The 22,183-nt window shown below is 34.5% G+C and overlaps 1 protein-coding gene across 7 annotated transcripts in view; it reads left to right on the top strand.

Annotated features, from left to right (window-relative positions):
- The window catches only part of PTPRK (protein tyrosine phosphatase receptor type K), a 568,568-nt gene that overhangs the window by 513,780 nt on the left and 32,605 nt on the right, over window positions 1-22,183 (top strand). For 2 of the 7 annotated variants that reach the window (XM_030316303.2, XM_030316305.2), the window contains exons 14-16: window positions 11,706-11,844; window positions 19,777-19,937; window positions 21,044-21,079. In XM_030316303.2, the coding sequence (XP_030172163.1) occupies window positions 11,706-11,844; window positions 19,777-19,937; window positions 21,044-21,079 (336 nt within the window). Of the gene's footprint in view, window positions 1-11,705; window positions 11,845-12,872; window positions 12,915-14,914; window positions 14,945-19,776; window positions 19,938-21,043; window positions 21,080-22,183 lie in introns of all 7 variants that reach the window. The other 5 variants (XM_030316306.2, XM_030316307.2, XM_030316309.2 and 2 more) reach the window with 4 other exon arrangements.

Genomic DNA, 22,183 nt, shown 5'->3' with positions numbered 1-22,183 from the left:
CATGTTTGGATGACTGGCCTAGATTTGGCATTCTGAGTTCTGTGCCAACAAAAATGTCAAGTGCATTTATTTGCCTTTTAATTAAATGCGCTGGATTTTAATATTCCAGATTTTTTTTTCCCTGAAGAAGAGACTCTCCTGATCCTATAGTTTATAGGAGAGAAAAAAAATCACTGACATTATCGTGAATGTCATATTTTTTCACCTAACAGTTCCAGATACCCACATATCATTTTATAAACATTTTACTTTAAGGTGCAAATTTTATTGTTCTGTAGACTACTTTGCTGCAAACACTACATGTGGATGTGTAATCCAACATCATTTATTTTTACTTACTCCTTTGACTTTTCAGTAATTCTCACCTCAACCTGCTTTACTCTTAATAGGATTGCTGCTTGTATGTCCCACATGTAGTAGTCACTATATGGAAGATGTAGTTGCTTATCATTTACAGTGTCCCTTTCCTGTACCTTTGGTTTGAATGTGGGCCAGGGTTATGGCATTATATTATTTGTCTTATTTTCTTACTTCCCCAAGTTAATTTTTACTACTCTATTGTTATCCTCTGATCTCCTTTATTAAAGCTTTATTAAAAAAAGCATTTTTTTAAGTCGACTAGACATCTGCATAATCTCTCAACTCACTTCACTACCTAGTACATAAGCACTGAACCGTCTGCTATTGCTATGCTACACTTGCCCTCATCTCAGTAAAAAAACCACACCTTCCACCTCCCTGTTTTCTTCAGAGAGGTCTTCCCTCACCTTCAAACCTAAAGAGGTCACTGTGTGCTCTGTCTCATTCCCTACTTTAAGTTTTGGCAAAGAACTTCTCAGTGTCAGGTGCTTGTTTACTTGTGTATCATCTGCTTCAGAACACAGGGATGTAGACTGCATGAGAGCAGAGATAGTCTCTGTCTTGTTCAGTGATGATTCTTCAGAGCCTATAAAGGGGCTGGGAACATGCCAGGGACAATAAATAATTTATTTATTAGTAAAAGAAAGGAAACCCAGGCCTTCTTCACGGAATTAAGATGGGTCGTGCAATAGCCACATTATGAAAAGAGCCCAAAAGTCCATCAATTGACAAATGGATAAAGATGTGGTATAGATAGATATAGATATAGATATAGATATGATATAGATGTGATATAGATATAGATATGATATAGATGTGATATAGATACAGATATAAAATTAAAAAATGAGATAAAAAGAGAAGGAGACAAACCATAAGAGATTCTTAAATACAGAGAACAAACTGAGGATTGCTGGAGGGATATTGGGTGGGGAGATGGGCTAAGTCGGGGGTAGGCATTAGGGAGGGCACTTGGGATGAGCACTAGGTGTTGTAGGTAAGTGATGGATCACTAAATTTTACTCCTGAAATCATTATTACACTATATATATATTACACTGTATGTTAACTAACTTGGATTAAAATTAAAGAGAAAAAGAGATGGGTCATGTAACTTATGACTTAAAAAAAAACTCTTATAACTTCCTCTAAGAACAGTCCCAGATTCCATCTATCCATCTGTGTTTGAGTTTTTATAGGAAGGATTTGATCTAACTATCAATTTCTTTGTGTTTCTATCTCTCCAACTTTACTTGTTTCTTTTTGTTAGGTAGGGATTGAGGTTGATACCTCTCTGGCATCTTTCTGTCTCTCTGAGAAGACAGTACTAAAAAATATTCCTAAATAGGTGGCTAATCACTTTTCTCCCAAGCGAAATTGCCAGGTGGGAGTCAGGAAGCATGGGCTATATTGTTATGTGTCAATAGCTAATACCATGACCGTGAAAAAGGCATTTACTTACTCTCAGTTTTTTTTAATCTAAAAATCAGAGTTGGACTGTGGTGCTGAATGATTTTAAGAAATGTTTGAGGATGTCAACAAACTAGATACAATTTCATCCCCTTGTGCAAGAGTCCTGCTTTTGCCTCTTTGTAGTACTTGCCACATTCTGCTAATAAGTACAATGTATAAGTGCTTGGCTGTGCTTCTAGATGATACACACTCTGAAGGAAGAGCATTTGTTCATATTTGTGGTTTTTAGCCTCATACAGTCTTTGTGCCCCTGAGGTATTCAACAAATACGTAATAAATACTGAATTGTCTCATCAGTATTTCTGTATTTTTAGAAATTAGACTTCTCTCCATTTGCTGTTTATTTGAACTCATATTAGTTATGGTACAGAAATTTAGATTTGGAAAAAGAATTTTATCTGAATTTGATTATATCCATCCTAACCCTTACTGAAGCTTTATTAAGTACCAAGTATTATCCTAAGTATTTTATCCATTTTAATGTGCTTAAGAGGAGGGATGTATCTATCATTTCTATTTTTCCAATAAGAAAATGGAGGAACTCAGTGGTTAAATAATGTACTTAAGGTGCCCTAACTAGTAAGTGGCAGAGCTGGAACTTAAACCATGATCAGTGGCTTTGTTATAACAAAAATATTTAATGCCACCTGATTAGAGTATTCCTTATCAGTATGTTTTCCAGATATGTTAAAGTTCCTTAGCAATTACTGCTATGTAGAACAGTTTTTTTTAAAGCATGATTATAGATTTCATAAATTCTTTTAACCTTAGCATGAATGTATTTATTTCCAAAATGTTAAAACTTGAAGCATGCTTTAATGCTACATTATATATGCTTTTATGTAGGCAGTACACTTTGACGAATGATGAACATTTTTTTATTCATTCATTAAACTGTTGGCCACTGTCATTTGACATAAGAGATGAAAGAGAGTATACCTCTGCCCTCAACTACCTTCTAATCTAGTATATATTGCAGATTTATTGAAAAAAACATTTGCAACACAATTTTAAATGTAGGTTATGGGCAAATAATTAACTGTTCTTTTAGAGATGAGAGGGTAGTTAAGGATTAAGGTCTTGAATAAGTGCTAAAATAAAAATAAAATCCCATGATCTGCCTTCCATTTTCAGATGCCTGGCAGATTAGGTGCTCTGAGGATCTCAGCAGAACAATCATACCTAGGTAGCGCACCTCTTTAGATACATTGCCAGGCTCATAGCACCTAGGAGAGGTCTCTAAGGACTCAATAGTCTGCCTCCGCCCCCGACCCCCCTCCAAAAAAAAAGTGGGTGAATAGAATTAAGAACAGTGAGCAATAGGTAGAAGGAAAGGTTGGTAGTCCCAGAAAGGGATGCTGAAGCTATATTGTCCCTGAAACACAGGTCCTCAGGCTGGTAACAAGGGGGTTACCCTGCCTGGAACTCTCACATAGAGGCGGTATTCTTGAGGAGTGCAGAGGAGGTCTGAGTCCTGTGGTACCTCATGGTTACTGGCAGAAGGTGATGCAAGTTCTTTTGTAGATGAAAGCATGATGAATTGAGGCCCGCAGGATTCCCATAGACTAACATAAAGCAATTAACTCACAATGAAAGGTCACCAAGCATTCCTGAGAGTAACTCACTGTGAGAGTTAGCAGAAACAACAGATCTGCCTCCCCAAAGGACTGCTGCGATTGGGATTGTCACATTCAGAATACCAAAGAGCTGTGTACAAAATAGTCAAAGAAACAAAGTGCAAATCATAAGGATTAGCAAAATACTCTTAGGAGTCACTAAACAAAGACCCATTTGCAAGGAATCAAATGAAACCTTTAGAAAGAAAAAGCATAATTTTTCAAATTTTAGAAACTCTTTGGATGGACTGCATAGCAGCTTTGACAGAAGTGAAAAGATAATTTATCAGCTGAATTTTAATCCGAAGAAGTTACAGCAAAATATAAAGGCAAGCCAAGATGCTAAGGAAGAGGACCAAGCATGGGAACATGCCCATCATATATTATAACATATTACAGAGCTGTGGTAATTCAAACTTTATCATATCAGCACAGAATAAGTATATTACCTCTAAGAAACTAATGAAAAATCCGGAAACAGAATTCATGCATGTGTGCAATTTGTATATGGCACAAAAGTGGTTTTGTAGATCATTGGATCAATTCAAAAGTTGCCCACAGATGACTGGAAATTTATTTGAGGGGGTGGGGGTTAGCGGGGAGACTTGAAATACTTTTCTAGTGTATATCACACTCAGAAAGCAATTTCAGGTGGATCCAGGATTAAATATGAAATGCATAGTTTTAAAACCTTTAGAGAGAGAGAGAGATTGTTGATATAAATTCAAATAAATGATTGATATATTTGACTATACTGAAATTAAGAACTACTATTCATCAGGATATCATAAATAAAGTGAAAGGAAAGCCGCCCAATAGAAGATATTTCTAATAAATAACTGACAAAGGATTAGTATCGATACATGAAATAATTTATAATAATACATAAACCAATAAAAAAAGATGAAAATCAAATACAAAAAAAAGGGGGCCAAAATTATGCACTAAGCATTTCAGAGCAGAGAAGAAATAGGTATAAATATTTCAAATAAGCATCTCAAAAGATAATTTCAATAATCAAATGCATATTAGATATCATTCTCTACCACTAAGTTGGCAAAAATCACAAAGTCTGGTAATGCAGAGTGTTAAGATGTAATTCAAATGGAGTTTATGTGCACTGCTGGTAGATATATAAATTCGTAATAATTTACTGTTATCTTATGAAGCTATTTGCAATGATGTAATTGTTGCAGTCCGCTGGATAAACCCACGGGGCCAGTTTGCCATGGCGGAGTATTTGGAGAAGGGCTGGTGTTTTTGTATGATTAGGGTATGTGATAGCCTAAAGGAATTGTCAGTAGATGAGATGGAAAGGGTTGATTAGAGTCTAGTTTTTAAAGGCTCTGTATGTCATACCAAGAACTTCTGCCTTTCCTCTTCAATGGAAAGCAGTGAAAAAAGTCATTTAATCACATCTGCATTTTAGAAAACTCATTCTTGCGTCAGTATAAAGGATGAATCTGAGGCCTTGTAAGGGAAGTAGAAAGGCTCGGTGAAAAAGCTAGATGAAAATGGAAATGGAGAATTAAGGGCAGATTTCAGACGTAATGTAGCAGAGACACCTAACTGTGTTTAAGAAGTCAGGGAACACACAATTTACCCAACTGAATAAATTTAACTGAATGAAAAGCTTAATGAAAAATTCACATGTAAAATATTTGACCTTCATTAAGTTGTTGTGAGGCAAAAAATATTGTACATGTTTTTTAACCTTTAAGCACATTCCTAAAATGCGATGCTTCTTTTATTGCTTTTTTAAAAAAAAAAAAAAGTGTTTCTATAATTTCTTCAGGATTTTATGTAAAACTTAAACAGTGGTTTTAAAATTAAAAAAAATAAGAGAATCTAAGACTGCAAGAAGAGGCCTTAAGCAGTGTGAAATTAACTTCAAGTATCTGTACCTTTATTTCATAGTTGTTTAAAGGCTATATGGACTTCTGAACTATTATTTTCCGTATCAGAAATTTTCAGGTAACTCCCGTATCTTTATTAAACAAGAATAAACTATATTTTAGTTAACCACTTAAACAAAATATGTGCTATATAGCTGTTTTCGTTTTTCACTAAGACCCTGTTTTTTATTGTCAACCATCTGAGAGTGGACAAGTTGCCTAAGATCCTATGACATGATAAAACAACAGGACTTCAAAGAATCATTGAGTTAAATAATGCATGCTTCAAGATGCCCGTAAGGCTTAGATGTCCAATGTGGCAGACTGTTTAATTAATAACATGGACTTTACAAAACTCACCATTGTATATCTATACAATAGACTGCTAAGATTTTTAAAAAACTGTTTTCTAGCAATGCCAGTTTCCCTATTCATAGTTTTTAACTTTTATGTGATGGACCCAAAGGGCTAACATCTGGGCCATCTCCACCCAGGTTTTCACATTTTATAGAAACTTTTCCCATCATATGTCACTTAATATTCCTAAAAGCTATATAATATAGCCACTGTTATTTTTATTTTATAGATGAAATATTAACTCAGAGATGCTAACTTGCTAATTTGATGTCACACAACGAATAAGAGAAGGAGCTGAGAATCAAAATAGGGCCTTACTGATACTAAGTTTCTGTACTTTCCATGACTCTGGAATTTCCCTACACTCTGGTTTGGTGGTAAATGGTGGCAGATGGTAGAAGCAGTTAACTTCGTGAAAGAATGGCTAGCATAGGGGCTAGAAGTTTCTAGAGACAGTTCAGAAATGTGTGCCAACCTCCAAACAAGATCTGCATCTGATCAAATCTATCCTTATGTTTTTTCAGAAGACAAGTGATTTTCTGTGTGCCAGTACATCTACCGAAGGCAGCCTTAGTGTCGTTCTTGTATTTACTCAACCAGTCCTTTCCAGGTCCAGCTGGAAATGCAGTGCTATGCAAAACAAACATGGTCCCTGCTTTTATGGGCTCTATCTTAACAGGAATGGGAAGCCATTGGCAGTTTCCCATCAGTGGAGTGACATGATACAGTTGATACAGTTGAAGTCACGGACATACTATGTTGCCACACTGTGAGTTGATGTGGAATAGGAAGAGATAAAAAGAGGTGACTACTGTGTAAACTGGGTTATATATGATGTTGACCTGACATCAGGTAGTAGTAGTAGAGATGGGAAAAGTAGACGCAAGAGATATTTAGGAAGTAGAAGTACTTTGTAACTAATTGCATGAGAAAGAAATCAGTCATCTTTTTGCCGAGGATAATTCCAGTGTTTCCCTTTGGTCCTGTCACAATTATTTTACTTTCAGAAGTATCCCAGTTTGGTTTATACACTATGTATTAATCCTGGAAATGAGAGGGAGAAGAGGAATTTGGCCTCGGTGTTTGTCTTGAAGCCCTGCGTGGATAGTTGAGCTAGTTACTGAAAGGGGGTTCACTGGAGGAGGAAGTGGTGTGAGCATGAGATGGAGTTCCGAATGGAGAGGATGTGTCTAAGGTGTCTTCATTGAAGGGAAGTCATTGAAGGGAAGGAATCAGATGGCTGCATGGGTCAGGAGTTCAGCTCAGAGCCCTGACCCATGGTTAGAGATACATTATGGAGCAATCAGCATGATGGCAGCTGAAGTGATAGAAGTGGATAAAAGTGGATGAAATCACCACGCCAGAAATGTCAAGAGGGCCAGTTCTCTGAGAAACTCAAAGCGGCACCTATTTTTAAGGGAAACAAGGAGGGGCTCACAAAGGAGACCTAGAAATGGGAAGGCAGGGTAATACGAAAACTCAGAGATGAACAAGTATTTGGAAGCCCTAAGAGAGGAGGGTCACAAAAAGGAAAGCAAACAATGTCAGATGCTATCAAGAGACTGCATACAATGAGAAAATTGTACATTGGACTCAGCAATTAATAAGTCATTAGCAACATTGGTGATGGTGGATTGGTGGCATTGAGAGACATAAGCGTGATGATAGCATTTAAATTCATGCTTGGGAAGTGAGTGTAAACAATATTCAGAAACATAGCTGAGAAGGAAAGAGAACACTAGTGAAATACCTGGAGAATTTGCGGTAATTTATGGGATGATGGTGTCTCTAATGCTGCTACAAGATCACCTGCTATATTGTACTCAGAGGCTTCTACCTCTAGTATCCATCTTGAAAATAAATGGAAGAGTGTTTTTACATGATCACAGCTTTTAAATTTAAGTAAATTTGTGTATTTTGGCAGTGTTTGTATATTTTTTAATCTGTATCTTTTACCTAAACTTTTTAGGTAAATTATTTTTAAGTAGTGGGAGGAAGGACACCGTTTATAAAGTTACCTTAACTATGTTGCAAAATCAAAAAAATTCAACTCATAAATTTGCTCAATAAAAATGAAATACTGCCTTCATTTTTTTCTCACCAAAGAATTATGCTGCCTTTGGCTTCAGAACAATGGGAACTCTTCGAATATTTTTTGACAGATAAAAAAAGGAAAAGATTTATGGCAAAGGAAAGCATTTCTGAAAAAGGTGTTCCACATTGCCTTTGTGTATGTGCATAAATTATAAACAGGGCTCAGGGGTGTAGTCATATAATAGCTTTTTGCTCTCTTTGAAGAAAATAGAAAATGCTCACTTTGGGGTTACTGCTGTGTTTCCATTAATGAATCTTCTAAGCTTGAATGATTTTAAATAGGATATTTATGTTCCTTGGTTCTAAGGCCAAGAACTTAGAAAACTATGTGTGATTAAAGTATCTAAAGTAATAAATTTATGCAGACATTTAATAAAAAATATTGTTAGTAGTAATAATAATAATAAATGTCACCGCTAAAGACTTTAAGGAGGATTCACAGTCAAGGGAAAATAGCCACCAAATCATATATTCCTGGAGAATTTGATTAGCCTTCTATACTCAGGTTTAATAATGATGTTGAAGCATTGGTGAACAAGTCTGCACAAGAGTTGTAATCATGACAGACAAGCACCCTTGCTTCATCTAAATGAATGAACTTGGTGGGGTTTTTTATAACTGCTTGGGAAAAATTAATTGGAGTCCAGCATTTAACAAAGACATGTCTGTAGACTATGACTTTAAAGTAGTAACACTGTTTTACATAATAAGTTATAAAAGTTTCACTACTTTGCACCCTGAATACACTTGCAAAGTTAGCAGCATCTTTGGTCGGAAATGTACTTTTAGATTTGGCTTTTTGTTTCTGGAAATATGTTTAGGTTAATTCATCAGCAAATCTACATTATTTAATAAGACTCTTAAAAAACTCTTCAGTCTCTGAATTTGAAATTAGTTACCACTCACCTTTATGTCATTTTTATTATTTAATTACTAAACCCAGCTAGTGTTAAGGCTGACTGTTCATACTTCATGATCATAGTTTATATTTGCACCTGTGTATCATCTGAAGGTTGTCTGGCAGGCTTAGCAGTTCTGAAGATTTTTATGAAATATATACTACTTACGGCATGATATCTGTAGAAAAGTATCCCATAATAATATGTGTTTTGTCAAATTAAAATAGTGTATTAAATATATATTTAACTCATGGAACAGGAACCGATCTATCAAGGGTTTCAAAAACATTTAATTCTGTGAGATAGGTCAGATCACAAAGCAATCATTATCGTTACCCTCTGAAAGCCAAGTGTAACCTAGAACCTATAAAGAGTAAGCATTAATTACCGAATAATGATGATATGTTGCATGCACTAAAGTCTTTTCTAGGGATTTCTACATCAAACATTCTGTCTGTTTGAAGCAGGAACTTTTCAATGCCATTGAGAATTACAAACAGGATATATTCTCTTTAGTTTTATATCCAACTTTGAAATATATGCCACCTGATTTCATATACACTGCTATGTATGTACCTCTAAGATTCTTCTCGGGAAAGAAGAGGTATCCAGTATATTTAATATGTACTTTGATGACTTGAACTATAATGTGTAGTTTGAAATGTGGTAAGCATTGAACTGCTTCTATGCATAATTAATGAGATTGGAAATTTCCTGAAGCCTGGATACATGAAAGTGTCAAGTCAAAAAGGAAAACTCCCTTGCTTTCCAGAAGAAACAACCTGAAGGCTTGCCTTTCCTACTTGAGAATAATAGTTATCAAATACTGGTCTATAGGGAAGTTTTATTCTACCCAATTGAAATAAGATAAATTAAGACAGTTATAGGGAATTGTTTTACAAAGTTAACTTTCTCTAACACTTTTCTTCAAACTATGTTTTCTACTGGTTTTACTTTAACTTACCATTTTATGAAATGACATTGATGTCAGATATGTTAGTTCTCTTTAATTTCCTACTTGGAAAAATTCACAATTAGCAGCCTTTTATCTGTCTCTTTTGGGGAGGAACTGTGGCTGGTTGAGAATCTGGATCAGATATTTAGATGCAGAACCCGGAGCAAAAGCGCAGGGAGGGGTGCAGAAGCCAGCACAGAAACGCTAAAGAAGGAAGAATTGAAATATAGACATATACCTAATGTTAAAAAAGGAATTTGTAAATTATCCATTGGAAAGATAAGAGGTTAGTGGTGCCTGGGTGGCTCAGTTGGTTGAGCGTCCAGCTTCGGCTCAGGTCATGATCTAGCGGTTTGTGAGTTTGGTCTGTGAGTTCGAGCCCCGTGTGGGGATCTTTGCTGACAGCTCGGAGCCTGGAGTCTGCTTCGGATTCTCTCTCCCTCTCTCACTGCCCCTCCCCTGCTCACACTCTGTCTTTCTCTCTCTCTCAAAACTAAATAAATATTTAAAAAATATATATGAGGTTAGGTTTAGGGGCTCATTTGTTCATTCAGCCACAGTCTCCTCATACTGTGGTGGATGCTTTAAGGCAATTTCCCAAATGTGCCTAATCCTACAAGTCAGCCATACTCCTGATACACAGATGCTTAGCAGGAGGGGCCCTGGATCTGGAAACATTGAGAAATGCTGTTTTAGAAGATAAATGTGTTAGATTTTGTCACTGGGCTTATGCCATTTATAATCTATCCTTATCTCTCTAAGCCTCAGTTTTAGTATCTGCAAAATGTAAGTTTTCGAGGTTAATAAGGTGAAAATATCTTCAGAGGGTTAATGGAGCTTGTAAGTTGACTAAGGTGTATATACCTTTTTCAGTGCTTATTTTTATTCTTGAGAGAGATGGAAAGAGAGCCCACGTGAGCAGGGGGAGGGGCAGAGAGAGGGAGACAGAGAGAATCCCAAGCAGGCTCCACACTGTCAGTGCAGAGCCCAACATGGGGCTTGATATCATGAACTGTGAGACAATGACCTGAGCCAAAATCAAGAGTCAGACTCTCAACCGACTGAGCCACCCAGGAGCCCCAGGTGTATACTTTTGACTGTGTGTATATGGGCTTTGAGAAAGAGGGAAAGTTAGAGGATACAAAGAATTTTTAAATAAGAATAATAAAACAACTTTATCTTTTCAAAGTTCTGTTTCCCAAGTTTATTATCTGGGTTTTATTTTTATTTTTATTTTTTTTTATTTTTTTTTTTTTAATTTTTATTTATTTTTTTGGGACAGAGAGAGACAGAGCATGAACGGGGGAGGGGCAGAGAGAGAGGGAGACACAGAATCGGAAACAGGCTCCAGGCTCTGAGCCATCAGCCCAGAGCCCGACACGGGGCTCGAACTCACGGACCGCGAGATCGTGACCTGGCTGAAGTCGGACGCTTAACCAACTGCGCCACCCAGGCGCCCCTGGGTTTTATTTTTAAAGAGAATATGAAATATTCCTTGATGTATTTGTTTTTCTTTTCTTGCAAACCACGTATTCCTTTCAAATCTTATATATCAAATCATAAACTGACACTTCTTCTACCCGTTAGACGAAGCATTATTTAACCCAATCCCTTGTGGCCCAGACAAGTGCAACTGACAGGTGCCAAACACAGCACCATGCTCTTGAGTTCAGAAGTGTTTGCTGAGTGAGCCAGCAAACAAATGAATCCCTAAATCTGACCCCATCTCTTTGCATGTACTATTGGCTAAAAATCTTGGCGTCTGACTTTTAAGGACATTTGGAGAAAAAATAGTACCATTCCCTTTGATAATTATTGCTAGGTTTTGTTTTATTTTCATGTGTTAACAAAACCCCTATTCAGGAGGCTTTCCCCTTATCTCGATCCTAAATCCCTTATGCCGTAGTTTAGCACACTTCTGTATTTATACATCCAGGTTATTTTTATTCAAAGAAAATAAACAAGTTGTCTTTTTGTAGTAATTTTTGGCCAGCACTAATTTTCATCTCTGGGATAATTAGCTGCTTTCAGTAACTTATTTTTTAAATTCATTTAGCAGCAGCAACAGAAGAACCAGAAGTGATTCCAGACCCAGCCAAGCAGACAGACAGAGTGGTGAAAATAGCAGGAATTAGTGCTGGAATTCTGGTGTTCATCCTCCTCCTCCTAGTTGTCATACTCATTGTAAAAAAAAGGTAAGAACTGATTTTGTTCTGTCCCATTCACCTACCGTTTATGTCACTAGCTTCCAAATACTTTTTTATTTCCTTAAGCTCTTTTAAAATAGAGCAAACAAGAAGATGAATTGAATTTTGACCATGTTGCCAGCATCTGAGTCTATTTCTCCTGCTTGTTAAAATAAATTCTTATTGGTTCTTTGCAGTTTAATTTTGCACTTAAACGTATCCTTCTTGTCAAGTTAACTTTGAAATTAATGTATGGATTTAAATTTCTCAAATGCAGAGACATTTGAGATAGTCATTTACCTTATATTTTGAAATCTTATTTGCTAAGAATGGGAAAAGCATTTATTATGATACTTGAGTTATGGTCTGAATTATTTTGTACTCTTACTCTGTTTTTCTAAGTGTTGGCTACAAGTAATATATGAGAAGAATCTAAACATTATTTTGTGAAATTGTATATTAAATATTCACTGACTAAATATTTCAGCACTTTAGTATGAAGAGTCTTTTTTTTTTTAATTGAGCATTGGTCTTTTATACAATATCAACCAATATCGCCATCTTCTGGAATTATATGAAGATATTAAGACCTACTGGAATTTAAACTGAGCTCTGTTCGGGAGATTAAAGTATACTCCTGCTGAAAAACATTTCAAAGTATACAGTCTTTACAATTTGACCTTCTTTCCATTCTATAAAATGTCATTGTCTGTAAGGCATTGTCTTAGAAACTGACAACTCTCATGTCTTTCCAATCATATGTTTCAGATAATACTTCAATTTGGGAGGACTTGTAAACAAGTCTTTACATGCAGAGTACAGTCCTAAAGTAGTTTTGTGTATAGAAGTGTTTGCAATTTATGAATTATATTGAGTATTAAATGATACTGCTTACATTACATTAAATCATAGACTATTCGGATTGTTTTGTACTCAAAATAAATCATTAACAATATAGATAAGACTCATACTACATGTTTAATCGTTCCATCAGAGTTTATTTTAATGTATTGCCTCTTTACAATTATCCCCTGGAGATATATATGTTGGAGAAGACACAGCTGCATTAGAAACATTAGGTATGCATTATAGTGTTTTGTGTTAAATTAGCTCCATACGTGCTTTCCCTAACAGTGCTTTCTCTTTTTGCTGTTGTCTACCTCTGTGGTTGGAGAATACATCATATTTGAGACAGGAATACTTAAGTATTTCAGTAATACAAATTTGCCAATCAAGACCAATAAAATGACTGATTGTAACCTTCAGATCTTATGTCTCTATTTAGTTTAAATTTAACTAAACTGTTTTGGAGAGTTAACTAAACTGTTTAGAGAGTTAACTAAACTCTGCTTCAGGATTGCAACTATTCCGGTCCCTTCGGATCAGAAATGAGAGCATGAAATTGGCCTGTGATTATGTCCTCACTCAGAATTGGGTTAAACTTATTGGTTTTATTTGTTATTATTCAACACTTATTTGTTATTGTAGCCTTCCTTATCCATGGCCCTCTGTTTCACAAATTACAACAACAATAAAAAAAATTGAAACATACATTTCTTAAAGTATACCAAAATAACCTCTAAGCACGATTATACTTGTGTGGGTAAAATGCTCTGACAACTGTCTAAAATTGCATAATGTAACAAATTCTTTTTCTGGTTCATATTTTAAATGGATGGCCTCTCTATTAAAATGCTTAATGTTTGAGTTTTCATAATTATGCATTAATTGATTGTCTTTTGATAGAAAGTATGCCAGGCCTTTTGTTTCTCTTCCTCACCACTACCTTCATGACTAGGAAAAGTGCAACTTTATAGATAGACCAAGTTCCGTATTTAGATCGATTTCCTTCTGATAAATATCATAACTAAATTACTTGAATCCCTTATCTAAGCAACTTTGTAATGACTTTCACTCATCTGTAGTATGTCTCACATGTATCATGTATGATTTAATCACAAATATGTTTCTTACACATACACATAGATTTTATAACAGTATTGCATAGCATCAAAGCTTAATCAATTCTAGTATATAATGTTTCCCTTTTAATACACAAATTTATAATAAAATAATGGAAAAGCAACTATTTTTAGTCTTTTATGATCTTTATTTTTATGGGAAATTAAGTTTCTCAAGACTTTATCCCTCACTGGGAATAATCTACATAGGTATATTTCTCATGTTGAAAAAAAAAAAAGTTCTATGTATTTTTGGGTTTTGTGTAAAGATATGGTTTGGAATTTAATTTAGTAAAATTCTACAGCTGAGGGTATATATAAAGTAAGTTTTTAGGCTAAGAAAAGGGATAGTGCATCTTTCAAAACGCAATGTCATTTTTTTTTAAACGCTGTTGAATTATTTCCAAATGTATGCCATTTTTTCCATTGGTTTTGTATTATATTTTAAATGTGCAGCATGAACACATTATTAATTCCCAACATAAACTTGAAATTATGTTTCAATACAGTAAATGTTTGTGTATGATATCGTGATCACATACATCTACTGTGGAAATATCTTTGTGTATATATAGTGTATGGGGCATATGTATATTCACATAATATATGTATGTACCTCTGTACCATTAAGATATAATCACTTGTTTAGAAATCTAGATGTCACTCTGCATATATTCTATATGAACCTAATAGATATTTACATTTTGTATCTCAAGAAAACTAGTCAAATTAGTGTACAAGTTCTATACACAGCTATTCCATCTATCATGGCTTTTCGATGGTAATGGATAATAGTATGCTTAACTGCATGTTGAAATACACAATCCATTTAATTTAAATTTTTTCTGGCAGCAAGAGAAATATCAGCATGCTATTTTTTCCAAATTATGTATTTTAAATTTTATTTTCTATTGCTTATCTGTCTAATTGCATGGCAAAAAAAATATCTAACAAATGCATGAGCAAATGGAAATGCAAACCAAAAAAAAAAACATGACTTTTATTTTATTTTATTTTATTTTTTAACGCACATTTTTCTGCTTTATTGAATGTGACAGAGTCACGCTTTTCATTCACCATTGCTTCTCTTTTTCCACTGTCTGTGATTTGCTTGCCAGGAGGAGCTACTATTCTTACTCCTACTACCTGTAAGTAGAAAATGGGTGATATACAACTTTACCTGTGTTAAAGATGCAGTATCCCTTTTCAAAAAAAAACAAGAACAAAACAATTTTAACTGTTTGTGATTTGGGTGATATTTTCTGGACTCTAAAACTATAAAGTTTATCCATTAACTTATTTTGTTAATCTTTTTAAAAAGGGATATTGTATTTCTGTATGTTCAGCTACTTTTATTTATAATTTTCCGCTAGTAGCTTTAGACTAAAGCCCAAAACATCATTTATTTACTTAAGTCAAACCTGTATCTTATAAACATGATACCTCATACTGCAAATCAGGTCAGGTCCGACTGTGATAACATCTCTCTCCACATTTCCAGGAATCCAGGATGGGTTATAACTTTCAGAAGACCTTTGATCTGGTCATCTAGGCAAGCAGTATGCTCTTATAAAAACAAATGGATAAAGTGATAATGTTGCAATGACAAAGAAACAAAACATCTTCTTAGAAAAGAAAAATCGAGTTAATTTGTTATAACTTAAACAGGACAATGATTTTGTAAAACCAAGACCAAAAAGAACCCTGTCATCCTACACAAAATATACCAAAGTGTCCATGTATTTCCTTTTTATCTTCCAAACACTTAGCTCAGCAACTGTACTCAAGTATGGAATGTTAGTTTGAGTGAGGACAGAGAATATTTCACTCTATTTCTCTAGTCACCTTCAGTTTATTACCTTAGATGCCAGGGTATTCATCCAATCCGAAGGAATGATGTCAAAATATTCTTGGACATTGCCTGATCGACAGTTGATTCACCAACTTTTAAGGCTTAAGAATTGTGATTAAGTATGTTTGGGGGCATTTATCTGACAGTATTTATTTTACTAGATAAATTTAAGTAAGTTTTACGATAAAATTTTTTAAGCGTCTCAGTGACTCTATAACAGAGGTCTGCCAATATTTTAAATATTACAAACGCTTGGCTTCTTATAATCTGCTGAAACAAGCAGGTGTAAACTAACAGTGCTCTTAGTTTATTGTGATGAATCATAATATCCTTGTTAAATCATGTCTGATGAAGCCAAAGGTAATTAACTGTACCATTTCCTACAATTATGGAGCACTTCTCCTCTTTTATAGCCCACCCATATATCCACCTGCAGAAGTTTATGCTGTTGGCTGCTTGGATAATGAAAGTCATTTGCACATCTGTCAAACTCAAGTAGTTGTAAAATGAATTGCTTAACTGTCCTGAAGTGCACTGTATTTATATTTATACTTTATATTTATATTTATATTTATATATAAAATGTTGGTTGTTCAGAGGGAGACAAATCATGAAACATAAGAATCAGTAAGTATTTATGAGAATGTCAGTAAGCTTACCATTAACCATTGATGTATCCGTAATGTTAGAATGGGATTGCCTTTTTAGTGGATGGATAACATTTCTGTATGCTAGGCTATCTAGTAGGTTATGGTCCTATTATTACTATAATACTTAGGACAATTGGCCGTATCAATCATAATTTGAAAAATGTCACAGATATATGATTTTAAAAACTGCTTAAACATACCTAATCTAAATCTAAACATATCTAATATAAACATACCCAACCTGAATCAGAGAATTTTCAAATAAAAGCAAATAAATAAATTGGAATACAATTTAAAAGAAAACCAGTTGTGATCTTTAGCTAACATTCATTGGCATCATCATAGTGACTGTCACTCATGATCAAAACCCTTAACTCTAATGTTATTTTTGTTTTGTAATAACCTGAATTAAAGCCTACCTCACAGGGTTGTTGTGAGGGTTAAGGTATAAAGACCAAGTTGAGAATGAATGGCTGGCAGATATTAACAAAGGTCAAATGCCCCCATAATTTGTCATCTAAGAAAGGCTTGTGAATCTGAAAAGTCTTTCATTGCCATGAAAACTTCTGTTGTGCATTTGACAAATTAAGTTTTCTTATTTTTCCTTAATCACAAAATATATATAATTATATGTGTTTTAAACTAAAGCCTCAAAGTTTAAACCTGTCTTTTCTAATTGGTTTGAAGTACCCATCCTCAAATTTTTAACATTATTTTTAATCCACATTTCCAGTTATGTTATTTTTATAAAGTTCAATCTCAAAATTTTTGAGGAATGAATTCATTCTTCTTGCCCAAGAAACAAAGATTGGAAGTTATTTCTTAAATTGTTTTGTTTTTACTGTTTGAAACACTTTTAAGTGGCAAAACGTTTGTGCTATATTCACATTCTTCTTCTCAAATTTGTAACAACTAATGTTTAACTCCTAGAGCCAAGTAGACACTTCTTCATATTATGGTGCACTTTGTAATGTGGAATTAAAAAAAAAAAAATGTCAGCAACTGGATATAGTGTGACAGCGTACGCTTTGAAACCAGATTATTCTTCACTGCTTATTAGATATATAACCGTGGGCAAGTTATTTAACTTGTCTGAATCTCAATAAACTCATCTATACAATTAGAATCAGTGGGTTGATCTGAGAATTAATTGAGTTAACAAATGAAAAGTGCCAAGCATATAACAGTCCTATTTCATCCATTCAATAAGTATTTATTGAGTGCCTGCTATGTGCCAGAGACTGCTGTACATGTTAGCAGTAATGGTCCTTCCCTCCGTGGAATACACAGTGGGGAAAAAATTAAAAGGGTATTTGCACTGATACATGATGAGTGTTGTTATAGTCAGAAAACATGGTGTTATAAAAATAACCTAACAGGGAAACCTAACCTGAGACAGGTTGTATTGAGATCAGAGAAGCCTCCCTGATGCAGTGAGACAGAATAGCTTCTTTCTATTCTATTCTATTCTATTCTATTCTATTCTATTCTATTCCATTCCATTCCATTCCATTCCATTCTATTCATTCTATTCTTTCTATTCTATTCTATTCTATTCTATTCTATTCTATTCTTCTAGAGGTAAAAGAATATTGTAGGTCAAAGAACAAATACCTTATATGGTGGTCTACAGGTAAGTTTGGAAAGTAAAATCTATAGACCAAAATAGGACCTGCTGATGTTTAATTTTCTCTATCCATGGTTTCAAAAAATTGAACCACTTGAGAAAATCAGGAAATTTAACATAAATATTCAGATTCATGACTTGTCTTTGAAAATAATTTTAAAATCAGAAAATTGGGATCAAATGCCAATAATCACTTAGGCAAGTTGCCCCCTAAATGGCTTTCCAGTTCTCCACAGTCCCCACCCTTCCAGACAGCCCTAGCAGCAGCACTCATTTGTACTACCTGTCTAATATCTGTAAGATTTAGCAGGCTTTCTACCCTATAGCCTAGAAAAAGGACAATAGCTCTTTCAATGAATACGTCAGATATCACTAATAAATGATGGTGGTGGTGGTGGTCATTCTTGTTATGCTTTTGTCATTGTTGTCTTATTACTAGTACTGTCATTACCATTATTATTACTTCTTTTAAAGAAGTTAACATCATTTGCATCCTAATGCCTAGTCTATGACTATCTTATTCAGGTGTTGGATCTGTTGTATCCATATATTGGGTGTGTTGGGACATATTCTCCGAGGCCAAGTACTATAATCTGGAGGAGCTCTCAAATTGCTACATTAATTTTGTAAAGGAGAAGCCCTTGAACATAAACACAACCATTAAATGAGCCTTTAAAAAGTATTTGTAGTATATTTCCTCTAGTACAGATACTAATGAGCATGAGAAGAATATGTCCTAGTTAATAACCTAGCTGAGAAAAGGCATTCTTCAAACAACGAAGGAATATTTCCAAGGTACATAAATTGCTGCCATAAATATAATCTGGCTACTACAAGCTTTTAGAGTGCCTTTATTTATATTATATATAAATTGCCTTGTTAATGTGATATAAATGTTTTATATACCTTTAATAGCTTTTTATTGCATGTTTTATGTGTAACATTCACAAAGAACCAGAATGTATTTCACATCCTTGATATATAAGATAAAGATGTCAGTATTTGAGGAGCTCAAAAGTCTAACTCCACTGATTTCTAAATCCCCTAAGTCATTTGCCCTGCTGCATTTATAAGGCACATCTTCAGTTAATACTCTGCCATGTGCTTCTAAAACACATCTTTAGGATTTGACCATGGCTATGACTCAAGATTATGATCATCTGTATACTATGTCAACATTGTTATTTGCCAACCTTTTCTCAGGGCACTTTTCTTACACAGTGTATAATTTTCCCACATGTATGTGTATTTACATTAAATGTAGCAGTGGTTAATTCTACAGTTCTCCCGATTAAGTTTGGATTGATGTTATAAATATGCTACTAAATATGTAAATGCTACACATGTTGCATTTTTACCAAGTAATAAAACAGAGAATGAAGAATGGGATTTCTTTGTCTATTTTAATTGGGGGACTAGAGTAAAATAAACTTAAAAAAATCGTCATGTTATTCCCCAGAAGAACTTCTAAAAGGTGATCAAAAGAATTAATTACCCAAGAGGAAAACCAAAACTTGGCTTTATCTTAAATTTTCCTTGAACAGTTCTACTAAGGAAGTATTTATTTGTGGCTTCAATAAAGCATAGTTATAATTAATGACTATTTTAATGATACAAGAAATGAAAGGTTTCAGTTGACCGCTTGAATGTTGAAGTATCCAGATGACAGTATTACAGCTACCAGCAGATGTTGTTTGAATATTAAACCTAATTCCTGAAGTTAGGAAATTTAGAGATTCCAAACTACATCTTTGTCTACTTATCCCTGGATCCTCCTGAACTACTTGCCACTGGTGTCAGCTGGCCTCCAAGCCTCACACTGGGGTTTCCCTTTTGTATTTGCCTTGGCAGCAAGCTTGCTAAAAAACGCAAAGATGTTATGGGCAACACCCGACAGGAGATGACTCACATGGTGAACGCCATGGACCGAAGTTACGCTGATCAGAGCACCCTGCATGCAGAAGACCCGCTTTCCATCACGTTCATGGACCAGCATAATTTCAGTCCAAGATGTAAGTTCTTCATTACAGTTTTCTTAAGTTTATTTATTTATTTCGAGAGAGACAGAGAGAGCAAGCGGGGGGAGGGGCAGCGAGAGAGGGAGAAAGAGATCCCAAGCAGGCTCCGCACTGTCCCCCAACTCACGAACCACGAGATCAAGGCCTGAGCTGAAACCAAGAGTCAGAGGCTTAACCAACTGACCCACCCAAGTGCCCGTCTTCCTTAAAATTTTAGTAAATGATTTTGAAGCTCCTTAAATCACTTCGAATTCAACACATCACCTTTTGAATAGTGAGAAAAAGTACAACAGAAATGGAGGAAGCAGCCAGAAGGAGAGAAAGCGATAAAGAATATTCTGGGAAATGTTCAGCTTGGTGAAAATTTTCAGTAATCACTGGCCCTAAAAACATCCCCCCATGTTCCTTGATCTATATCGCCACCAAATTCGTTGCTATAATGCTGTATGAGGCCCTTTGGAATTAATTTTAATCGTCATAGGGCCTTCTTGATCAATTTCATTTTTATTTCACTATAAGATAAATGATAAAGAAGAACATAAGTTAACTTTGCTGAAAATATAGATGTACTGTCTCTCTGACCACTTGATTTAGTAATTAATCTAAAAGGATTTGGAAGCATTTTTGTTCCCCAAACTTTTCTACCTATTGTCTCTGTTCGTACTTTATTAGGAAGCTTGAATTCAGCCGTGTAACTGTACAAACCCACTTATGAACCTGGAGAAAGGATTAAATCTATTTCTTACAGTTAACTGAAAAAAAATATTTGGAATGAATCTGAGATCATTATTTCTCTAAGCACCTTGCACTTGATAGATTTAAATGGGTCCCCCTCCCCATTTTATAATCTTTATAATGTCAAGTTGAATCTTCCTGGCTTTTAAAATCGAACAGAATACTGAACTTTAATTATAGCGGCATCTTTCCTGGTGTTTTGAGGTAACCCAAGTTGAAAAAGAGAATTTTACCTTTGCAGGTTACAATAATCAAAGAAAGATGAATAGTTATATTTCTTAAGAAAGCATAAATCCATTTTAAAGGAAAATGTAAAATACAACTTTAGGGCAATATATTCCTTCATGAGCTTTGTTTTCCTACAGTGCCCAATGATCCACTTGTGCCGACTGCTGTGTTAGGTGAGGCCCTAATTCTTTATCATTCCTTCTTGCATGGATCACACATCCTTGCATGAGTTATAGCTCTGTCTACACAGTAATTATCCACAGGGTAGGAAGCAGCTTGATTTTGAAAATTAAGTCCTGATCTTATCAAAGAAAGCAACTGTGGTCAACCCAGTCAGATTTAGTGGATTTCAAATAAGATGCTTTTTAGAAACTATGTATTTTTAAATTCTTGGTTCTGTTAGATTTGGAGCAAAAGTCCAGTGGTTCTCAATATATGACTGATGTATATATATGCAGGTTAGTAGAAAGGTCCCAAATGCACACATCTCAGGAGCCAGTGCTACCTGAATAATTAGTTTATATATAAAAATCTACTTGATGCAGAGATTTTTCTCAATCCCCCTAAGTTTATAGCAACTAAAGAACACATTTCCAAGTGAACATTAAAAATGTGTGCATTCGCTTTAGTTTTGCCTTTATTAAGAATTTATAAATGCAGGTAAAGTTGCTATAATATTCATGTGGAGTTTTGCATTCTATATATGCAGCTTACATGATGTGTTATCCTTCAAGAAATTGAGAATAAGCCAAGGTTTACCACTATACAACATCTAAGACAAGTGATGTTGCTAGTGATGAATAAGGCCTTTGCAAATGTAAAATTAATGTTTAATCAACTGTATATTTAAGAATGGAATGAGTTTCATTTCAATTTGTACTCTGTTCCTTGACTAATTATGCACCCATGATTCATGACCAGCTTGCTTATATGTTAACAATTTCTATATCAGTTTTATCCTAGTGTTTCTAATATTAAAAATTTAACCAAAGAAATATGGAAATTGCCAGATAAATGTATCTTAAAAGCTTCCAATTCTCTCATTAAATACAAAAATTTAAGTTTCTTGCAAGCATAAAACTTTATCTTACGTTTTATGCATGTTTTTATTATCCATGTATTCCACATTTAATTACATTTGTAAAATATTTTGGAACAATACAATTAATTCAGTTAAGTGAAATACACTTCTTTTTTACTAAAATAATTATTATTAAACTTATAATTTTATACTATAAAAAATATATATTCTAAAAATATCTGAAAGTCAGTGTTCT

This window comes from Lynx canadensis, chromosome B2 (genome assembly GCF_007474595.2).
Source record: "Lynx canadensis isolate LIC74 chromosome B2, mLynCan4.pri.v2, whole genome shotgun sequence".
Taxonomy (NCBI): Eukaryota; Metazoa; Chordata; class Mammalia; order Carnivora; family Felidae; genus Lynx; species Lynx canadensis.
Note: the sequence above shows the minus strand (reverse complement) of the source record. Positions and strands in the feature narration are given on the sequence as shown.